At 44.6% G+C, this 10,576-nt stretch overlaps 1 protein-coding gene across 2 annotated transcripts in view; it reads right to left on the reverse strand.

Annotated features, from left to right (window-relative positions):
* Window positions 1-4,564, reverse strand: part of CACUL1 (CDK2 associated cullin domain 1) — a 71,388-nt gene extending 66,824 nt beyond the window's left edge. For both annotated transcript variants that reach the window (XM_005566558.4, XM_045361617.3), the window contains exon 1: window positions 3,964-4,564. In XM_005566558.4, the coding sequence (XP_005566615.2) occupies window positions 3,964-4,330 (367 nt within the window). In that variant the 5' untranslated portion in view covers window positions 4,331-4,564. The remainder of the gene's footprint in view (window positions 1-3,963) is intronic.
* Between the last annotated feature and the right edge of the window lie 6,012 nt (window positions 4,565-10,576).

Below are 10,576 nucleotides of genomic sequence, written 5' to 3' on the forward strand. Positions count from 1 at the left end.
TTAAGTAAGTGGAGCAACTGGAGCTGTCATATACAGCTGATGGGAGTGTAAAATGGTGCTACCACCCTAAAGAATTGTTTGGCAGTTTCTCATAAAGTTTATGTTAATAACATATAAGCAAGGAATTCCACTTGTATGAAACCTTTACCCACATCAAACCTTGTACATGGTTGTTTACAGCAGCTGTGTTCATAACAGCCAAAACCAGAGACCACCTAAATGATCAAACTAATGACCAACAAATTAATGATTTTTTGGTAAATCAAAAAAAAAAAAAAAGAAAAAACCTACTTTGGGATATCCAAAAAAAAAAAATACTACTCCTCAGCCAGAAAAAAGAATAAGTTACTGACATATGTGAGAACATGGAAGAATCTCAAGAACAGAATAAGAAGGAACAAGTTAAGCACAAAACAATACACATTGTATGATTTCATTTATATGAAATCCTACAGTGACACAAAGCAGATCAGTAGGAATGCTTGGGGCTGGGGGAAGCAGGCAGGGTTAACTGACTGCAAAGAGACACAGCGAAGGCGGAGCATGGTAGTTTACAACTGTAATCCCAGCACTCTGGGAGTCCGAGTCATGTGGATCACTTGAGGCCAGGAGTTCGAGACTAGCCTGGTCAACATGGTGAAACCCCATCCCTACTAAAAACACAAAAATAAGCTAGGCGTGGTGCTGTGTGCCTGTAATCCCAGCTGCTCGGGAGGCTGAGGTGGGAGAATCACTTGAACCCGGGAGCCGGAGATTGCAGTGAGCCAAGATTGTGCCACAGCACTCCAGCCTGGGCGACAGAGTGATATGCTGTCTCAAAAGAAAAAAAAAAGAGAGAGAGAGAGAGACATAGGGAAGTATTTCAGGGTGACAGAACTGTTATCTTGTTGTGGTGGTGGTGGTGGTGGTGGTTGTTGTTGTTGTTGTTGTTGTTACCACTGGACAGTCCTCCGTGGGCCACACGCACTCCCACATGTCTTACTGAGTATGCCAGGAATGCAAGGCCATGACCAATCACTCTTGAACCTGGGCCATTCTGTACCTGGTAACCTTGAAAGACGAGATAACATCTCCCCCTAGACAAAGAGCAGATTTGCTACTGCTTTCTATAAAAGTAGTGGATTCCCCAAGTTTGATGTTCTTCAGCTGCAACACAAAACCACTGAGAGAGCATCCATCTTGGCCATAGCATGTCACCCTCTTGGGACTTGGGGCAAGGGAGAACCTATGCAAATATAGCAATTCTCATGCTGTGTGCTACGGTAAGAAAAATAAATTCCTTCATCTCTCACCCAGGAGTCCCCCAGCTTATGTCAGCAGCGCCCAGTAATACAAGTAGAGAATTCTAAATCCAAAAATCCAAAATCTGAAACTTTTTGAGCACCAATATGACGCTTAAAGGAAATGTCCATTGGAAAATTTTGGATTTTGAATTTGGGATGCTCAATCATTTAGTATAATGCAAATATTCCAAAATCCAAAAAAATCTGAAATCCCAAACACTTGTGGTCCCAAGCATTTCGGATGAGGGATAGTCAACCTTTAATTGTAATAGGCTACCTTTTAGCTATTAGTAGGGTAAAATCAAACTCCACGCCAGACGGAAACATGGGTTAAAATGCATTAGACTGCACACCTAAAATGGGTACACTCTATTGAACGGAAGAGAAGGAGAAGAGGTGTGGAGGAAGAAAATGGACACAAAGGAAAAAGAGGAGAGGAAAAGGAAGAAGAGTCAGGAAGAGGTGGTCAGAATAGAAATGCCTTAGTAGGTGGAGAAATGAGTCCAGACATATGAAGAAAGGAATATGAATTTGTCATGTTCTAACCCACTCTTACTCCCTAAACTGTGCTCTGAGAAGGTCCTTCACCAACTGAAAAATATATAAATAATTAAATATAATTACTGAAAAAAATGCTGTGGTGGTTGTCCCTTGTAATTCTGGGTTAAAGATGGGCAATACTGCCATTAAAAGGGGTTCCCTGATTTCAGTGGAATAGTTGTACTTCCAGAGCGACAAAGTAGACGTTAAATCACGCTTACATCTCTAGGATTAACTCTATGGATCACGACTGTTAACACACTGTTGGATTTGATGAGCTAGTATTTTTTTGCAGTATTTTCATTTCTATCTAAGTAAAACAGACCTATAATTTTCTCTTCTTACACGTCCTTATCTGTTTTAGAATCAAGATTTCACAAGCCTCATAAAATGAACTTGGTGTTTTTTCTCACCATTTTCCAGGACAACTTGCAAAAAGAATTAAGTGTTAAAGTCTGATGGAACTCATCAGAGTATCTGGATCCAGAGCTTCTAAAAAGGGAGATCTTTACCATTTCAGTTTATTAGTTCAAGATATTTCTTCTGATACCAATTTTCACATTTAATAGTTTTCTAAGAATTCTGTCATTTAGGCTTTCAAATTTACCAGCCTAAGTTCACAACGTTCTTTTTTTATCTGATATTTGTAGTTATTTTCCATTTTTCATTTATTGGCATCTTTTTTTCTTGTCGATTTTATCAGAGGTCTGCCTAGCTTACTAAACTTTTCACAAAAATAATCTTTTGGTGTGACAAATCCTTTTGTTCTCAATTTTACTGATTTCTGTTCCTAACTTTATGCTTTTTTTTTTTTTTTTTTGAACTCTTCAAATGAACTTTACTAAAGCAAGCTTCCTTCATGACTCAGGTGAAGTCATTCTGCCACTCTACAGAAGGTCTGGTTCCACAACACAGCCTTCAACACACAAACTATACAATACAAACATGATTATCATGAATAAGGAGACAAAGCGTATATAAATTTTACCAAACCTACATATCAATGTCTTTGACTAAGGCAGTATCTTGAGGCAAATAAAATTACACGCTGTTCCCACACACAGTGTGTAAGATTCCGACTATCTGCATCAAGGCAAATATTTTCTCTGCACAGCTAACTGGACAAGTACAGCTTGATAAAATTAGTAGCTAGAAATGAACTCTCCAGTTGCTTACCAGATGCCATTCAAAACTTGCAGTTAGTAATAGGAGAGAAAAACCTGGCTGTGATGGTCACATCTCATTTTCAACATCCTATCACCACCACCACCACACACACACACACACCCCCCCCAAAGTAAAAGCACATTCTTTTCCTAGCTATGGAAGCATACATACATCCTGGTCAGAGGCAGTTTCGGATTACAAAACAGATTTTGGTCTTAAATCTTTCTGCTTGCAATTGAGCGTTAAGACAGATCACTAACATAAAGTTCAACATGCAACCTAATCTTGGGTTTGGACACAAGACATAACCCATCCTGAAAGGCTTATTCTTATGAGTGTAAGCTCTGAAGAGTGATTTTATGCATTATTAGCTTCAAAACAATGTCGGAGCTGCCACCGCGTAGGAAAGTAACTCACACATTACCCTAGCAGGATGCAAAGGTGTAACACAGAAGAGGAACGAGGTGTAGATATAGGTCAACTTTCAAAGTCCTGACTTGTTTAACACGGCCTAGCCAAAAGCACAAGAACACAAGTTGCCAGGTTTCTTTTTACTCTCTGGCTGCAAAAGACTGAAGGCCTTTCCCTAACGAGACTCAGGCAGCCTTCTTTTCCCCTCACTTTGAGGGTGAAACTTCAAGAGAAGACGGGTGCGAAAAGCGGTTCCCAATGTTGAGAGACTGCCAGTTGTGATAGGGATCGCGTTGGTAGAACTTGGGGCTCCGTGTGTACCAGGCTGCCTCTCTAGACCAGGTAATACAAGAAGCCAGGGCCGCTCAGGCGCTGGCCGCAGACACCAAATGAGGGGGAGGGGACGGTGAGGGGGAGGGAGGCACGGAGGCGAAGGGGGACGGGAGAAGAGGAAAGACCGAGGCCTGAAACAAAGGAAGCGGGGCTTTCTCCAAGAGGGGGTGGATACGGCGTCCGAGTGAGGTGGAGAAAAGCCAAGGCTGCTGGGAAAGGCTGGACTCACAGAACTTGGAGGTGGAGGTGTTGATGTTGATGGTGGAGCTGGCGGTGGGGGCGGGGGCCGCCTTGGCCACGGCGGCGGCCGCGTCGCAGCTCTTCAACATCATGATCACCCCATTAGCCTCAGGCGGTGGCGGCGGCCCCATCAGGAGCCCCTCCTTGGGGCCTTTCCTGTCCACGGAGACCGCGGGCACCGCCAGCAGCTGCCCCCCTGGAGGCTCTCGGGCAGGGGCCGGGATCGAAGAGGGGGGCGGTGGGGGTGGCAGGGGCTGCCGGAAGCCGTCCACCGCAGCCTCCCAGTTGTTGTGGTTCTGGTCGTCCATCATCGCCTCGTAGCTGCCCCCCTCCTCCTCTTCCATGCTTTCCTCCATCCTGCTGGCCCCCGGCACCCGCCCGCCTCACAGGCACCTGCCGCCCGTCTCAACCCCGGGCCAGCGGGCACCGCTGCCTCCCCGAGCTCACATCGCCGGGGGCAGGAATGGGCGCAGCGGAGAGGGCTGCGGTGCGCAGGGTCTCTTGCTCTCCACGGGGCCGACTAGCTTGGAGACGCGGCTGACGGCGGTGGGCGCTCCGGGGCTCTAGTCTGGGAGAGGCAGCCGTAAAGCAGCGGCGCTCCTCACGACATTTTACAGCGGCTTCCAACAGGCAGTTGGAAAGGGCAGCTGGGGGCGCGGCCAGGAGGGCACGTGGTGCGAGGGACTGGCCGCAAGAAAGCGGAGCCAAAAGGGGCGGGAGCTGTGAGTCACTCCCACGCAACAGGGCAGAGGTTCGCCCCGCCTCGACTGGCAGGGAACTGACAAGGGAGGCGCGACGGGTCCTGACGGGCGTTCGCCGGCCCCGCCCCCGGCCAGGCCTCACGTGACAAAGGTGTTTGTCTTGCGCACGCGCGGTCGCAATCTGGTTACCATGACGACGAGGAGCCGGCCGGCTCCTGAGGACGCGCGGAGCGGTCTTGGCAGTAGCTGTGGACTGGCCAGACTTACCGGAGTTGTTTTTCTCACGTCCTCGAAATCTACCGGGCCTTCGCACCTCTGAGTGTCTGAGTGCCCCGGCTTTTGCTTGGGACGGAGATACGGGGCCACAAGAGACCCCGGGGTCTCAGGTTATAAGCGGATGAGACCGCCCTGGGCGGCCTGTGGTCCGACTGCTCCTTGGGTCGGTCCCCAGCTGTCGCGACACAAACACAAAACCCAGACTAAAAACCGAATCACACATAGCAGGATGGCCCAAAAAAGAAATGCGTTGGAGTTACTCATGCTTGTTTTTAAAATTCCTTTACGCTTGTATGCACTGAGACCAACAATCCAACTTTTAAAAATGCCGGCTTCCGCCGGGCGCGGTGGCTCACGCCTGTAATCCCAGTACTTTGGAATGCCGAGGTGGGTGGATCACGAGGTCAGGAGATGAGACTATCCTGGCTAACACGGTGAAACCCCGTTTCTACTAAAAATACAAAAATTAGCCTGGCATGGTGGCATGTGCCTGTAGTCCCAGCTACCCGGGAGGCTAAGGCAGGAGAATTGCTGGAACTCGGGAGGTAGAGGTTGCAGTGAGCAGAGATCGTGCCACTGCACTCCAGCCTGGGCGACAGAGCGAGACTCCACTCAAAAAAAAAAAAAGGGCTGGGCGCAGTGGGTCAGGCCTGTGATTCTACCACTTTAGGAGACCGAGACGGGAGGCCCGCTTGGGCCCAGGAATTCGAGACCAGCCAGACCAACATAACAAGACCCAATATCAAAAAAAAAATTAGCAGGGCATGGTGGCGTGTGCCTGTGGTCCCAGCTACTCCAGAGGCTGAGGTAGATCACTTGAGTCCTGGAGGTCGAGGCTGCAGTGAGCCGAGATCGCGCCACTGCACTCCAGCCTGGGTGACAGAGTGAGACTGTCTCCAAAAAAAAAAAAAGGGAAAAGAGAATTAAGTGGTATGCTGAAGGGGAAAACATAAAACCTTAGAATTACATGTGTGGCAAAAGAAAGGGAGAAGGAAGGCAAATTCTGTTTCAGACAACTGATGATTTATCATCAACAGACACTTTCTAGGTAGATGGGTGGGTGCGTGCGATGAGATAAAGGGTCTTTACATTAAAAAAAAAAAAAAAAAGTCCAATATACAGGGAAGATAGAGTCAAAAAAGTGTCTCTAACATACTGTGTCATAAAGCAAGTCTTTACATATTTAAGGATTTATATCATAGCCACCATATAGCCACAAAATATATTAAGCAAAAATGAACAGAAGTATAAGAAGACAGAGAAGTCTACCATCAGAGTAGGTGATTTTTCACTCCCTCTCTAATTGCAGTGAATTGAATATGGTCTCCCACAAGGTATGTCCATATCCTAATCCCTAGAACTTGTCAGTATGACCTTATTTGGAAAAACGGCATTTGCAGATGTAATCAAAGTTCTTGAGAAGATCATCCTGGATTATCCAAGTGGGCCATCAATCCAATGACAGAGTCCTTATAAAAGAGAGGTAGAAGAGGAGAAGACGCAGAGAAGAGGAGGAGGTAATGTAACCACAGAAGCAGAGATTGGTGTGATGGCATTCACAAGTCAGGGAATGCTGGCAGCCACCCAAAAGCTGGAAGAGACAAATTGTCCTCTTGAGCCTCTGGAGGGCGTGTCATCCTGCCAACACCTTGATTTCAGACTTCTAGATTCCAGAACTGAGAATTGATGTCGGTTTTTTTAAGCTTGGTACTATCATAGCAATATAACTTACATCCTCTTGAGGGCCCTGCTCCAAGGGTTTTTACCCAGCACACTGATGAATACTAAACCTTTTATATGTGTGCTGTCAAAATGATCAATATAAGACACTCATTTTTGCTGTAATTAAACTACTGTGACAAGACCTAATGACAGTTGAGCGAAACCAGTCACTGACAGGGGACAATTTTCTATAAGAAATCCTACTGAAAGGAAACCAAATGAACATATTGGTAACTGGTTGATTTTGTGGCATTGTAAGACATTGTTATACTTAAGAGCATATTATACTTTAATAGTTATTAACATAAAATCTTTGATTTGTTCTGGGTTGTGGAGATGGGGTATAACGTTATTGGCAACATTGACCCAAAAACAGTGAACACAGGTTAATAGCCACTATGACCTTCCATAGTCACAGATATTCATCTATTAGTTTAATTTTTGTTTGTTTGTTTCTATTTCCCACTAGGCTGTGAATTTCATTAAAGCAGGATAAATATATGTGTACAATTTCTGTGTCAGTTTGGATACATAAAGAGGAAACTAACTCAAAACTCAATAGCAGTTATCTAGGGATAATGAGATTTTGGATGGTCTTAATCTTCTTTGTATCTTTCAATGTTTTCTTGGTTCTCTACAATAAGTATGTATTATTTTATAATCAGAAAATAATTCTGAAACTTAAAGATTAACAAATAAACAAAAATGTTAAGGAAGTATAAATTGGGATTCCATAGATTAAAATGTTTGTTTTGGCTTCCAGAAGTGAAAACTCAAATAAAAATTGCTTTAAAATCAAGGTTGTTCATTGGCTAAGAGACTGAGAAGGTCTAGGAATGGCAGAGGTGAGGCAGGGCTCAGCAATTACTGAGCTCTGCTTCTCTGTGGTGTTCTTTGTCCCGGTCTCTCTTGTGCAGGCTTCACCTTTAGACTGCCTACAAAATGCCTGCCACAGCCCCTGGCCTCATGTCCATGTACAAGAAGGTCAAGATGAAAAGGGCCTGTAAATTCTAGTAGCTTTCTATTATGAGCAAATTCCCAGAAGCCCTCAGCAAACTTCCTCACAGTGTGTCATTGGTCCATTCCTAAACCAATCACATGGCACTTAGACCTGGATTCCAGAGCCCTTTACTGGAAAGCATATGGATTCATTCCTGGAAAATAAGGCCCATTCCTGGAACTCAGCATGGGATCAGCTTCTCCCTAAGTACATTGGCTGAGAGGGGAAGGAGTGGATAGAAGAACAAATATTGGAGTCAATCTGGAAAGTTTAAATAAGTGCTGGGTAGGCTACAATGTCCATTATAGGCTGAAGTATGGAATCTCCTAGAACTCCTCTTACCTAACCTTACCCCAGCCTCTCCACTACCTGCCCTTCATAAATGCCTCCCTAATCAATATATCTATGCAAAATTATGTATGTACTGATTAGAATCAACAAAGACATAGCCGGCCAGGCACAGTGGCTCATGTCTGTAATCCCAGCACTTTGGGAGGCCAAGGCGGGTGGATCACCTGAGATCAGGAGTTCAAGACCAACCTGGCCAACATGGTGAAACCCTGTCTCTACTAAAAATACAAAAATTAGCTGGACGTGGTGGCACATTCCTGTAGTCTCAGCTACTCAGGAGGCTGAGGCAGAAGAATCAGTTGAACCTGGGAGACAGAGGTTGCAGTGAGCTGAGATCATGCCACTGCACTCCAGCCTGGGAGACAGAGTGAGACTGCATCTTAAAAATAAATAAATAAGTAAAAATAAAAAAGAAAGACATAATCCATGTTTCTTTAATTATGAAATGCATATGTGGCCAATTGTCTCAAATAGTTAAAACATGGGGGTGGGGTGCTACAGAGACTTGATGACTCAGGATTAGTCTTTGTATGACTTTAAATACATTGTCACTTTCCCACACAATACTTATTTGTAATTGTTCCATACTTTTTAATGAATCAGTGTATGACTAGCTTAAATCTACTTGAAATCATATTTTATATCAAAAGACGTTTTTCTTTTTGAGACAAGATCTTGCTCTGTTGCCCAGGCTGGAGTGCAGTTGCATCATCATGGCTCACTGCAGTTTTGTCCCCCCAGGCTCAAGCGGTACCCCCACCTCAGCCTCTCAAGTAGCTGAGACTATAGGTGTGCACCACCAGGCCCAGTTAATTTTTGTAGAGATGAAGTTTCATCACGTTGCCCAGGCTGGTCTCAAACTCCTGGGCTCACCTTGTCCTCTGAAAGTGCTGGGATTATGGGTGTGGCCCGTGGTGACTGGCTGAAAAGACTTTTGTCCTTTAGTCAACTCTGACAGCACAGCATGTACTATGCGATACATTTGTCCCTAAGAGAAAGTATTATTGCAATTTTTATTTATTTTCATCTACCCTTCCAACCTGGCATTTGTGGCATTGTTAGTGAAGGATGAAATTGCTCCGAAGTGAATAAGAGGAAAGAAGAGGAGAAAAAATATATGTGAAAAATCCAAAAATTATACATGCCTCTTCTAAGCAGTCAAGAACTCATTGAATCAGAAAAGACTGTAGTAGACAACATACAGACATATAGATGATTTCTTTTAATTGCTATTCATTTTAAATTGACTATTAATTACACAAAGGAATTAGCATGGAAAACTGAAAAACTCAACTTTGATGGAGATAAACTATATTAGGATAAAGAAGAATGAATACTTGTGTTTAATCCCTAGGAGATTAGAATTGTACCAATACAGCATGACAAAGAAATAATTTGTGAATGCATAATGCAGTTGGAAGTCTAACTGCAGAGCTATTGGAATGATCTTGATTGGAAGGTAAGAGGATTAGAGCCGTGTAAATAACTCAAGCCTCAACAGTTGCACACTGAAATTAAGGATTACAGTGAGGATGTGTAGCCACTCGGGGGAGTATTCTGTATTCAGTATTTCTTTCCATGTTCAATTTTATTCCTTCCTTTTACGTCTTAACATCTGAATTCTGAATTCCATCCTAGCAGGGAAACAGAGAAAACGATGCAGATTCTCTCATAACCCTGATGAGTTTAGGAGCTGAAGGAAATTACTTGAGGCTGAAGGAGGTCGGGAGAAAACAAGCAGGCAGGGGACGGGGAGTTATGTCGACACCTCATTGCAGGCCTATCCCTTTCACTCAGTCATTCACCAATATTTCTGTGTTCAGGTACTGTGCAGGGGCTATAAGAGTACATGGATTGCTGGGTGCATGGCTTACGCCTGTAAACTCAACACTTTGAGAGCCCGAGGCAGGAGGATCACTTGAGCCCAGGAGTTCAAGACCAGCTTGGGCAACATGGTGAAACCCTGTCTCTATGAAAAATACAAAAATTACCTGGGCATGGTGGAGTGCTCCTGTAGTCCCAGCTACTCAGGAGGCTGAGGTGGGAGGATCACTTGAGCTCAGAGGTGGAGGCTGCAGTGAGCCAAGATCACACCACTGCACTCCAGCCTGGGTGACAGAGTGAGACCTGTCTCAAAAAAAAAAAGTAAACAGACAAAAAGCACTCTTCCTCATGGAGTTTCCATTCCATGGAGGTATCAAGCACTAAACAACCATATGAGCCAAGGCATGACAAGCGCTACGAAAGAATGCCATGACTGGGCATTACAGAGAGAATTCTTTTACTTTGGAGGATCAAGGAGAACCTCTCTGAAAAAGAATATTTCTGCTAAGATGAAAGGATGGGTAGAAGAGAGCCAGACAATGAGTTAGGAAGAGAACATTCCAGGCAGAAGGGAGAACATAAGGAAAATGTTTGACATCATCTCTGAACTGAAAGAAAGGCAATGAGACTGCAGTAGCCTGAAGGGGAGTGGATAGGAATGGCGTAGGCAGAAAGGACACGGCTGGGTCATGCAGGTCCTTGTAAGGCCTGTTGAGGATTTAGTGTTT

This window comes from Macaca fascicularis, chromosome 9, assembly GCF_037993035.2.
Source record: "Macaca fascicularis isolate 582-1 chromosome 9, T2T-MFA8v1.1".
Lineage (NCBI taxonomy): Eukaryota > Metazoa > Chordata > Mammalia > Primates > Cercopithecidae > Macaca > Macaca fascicularis.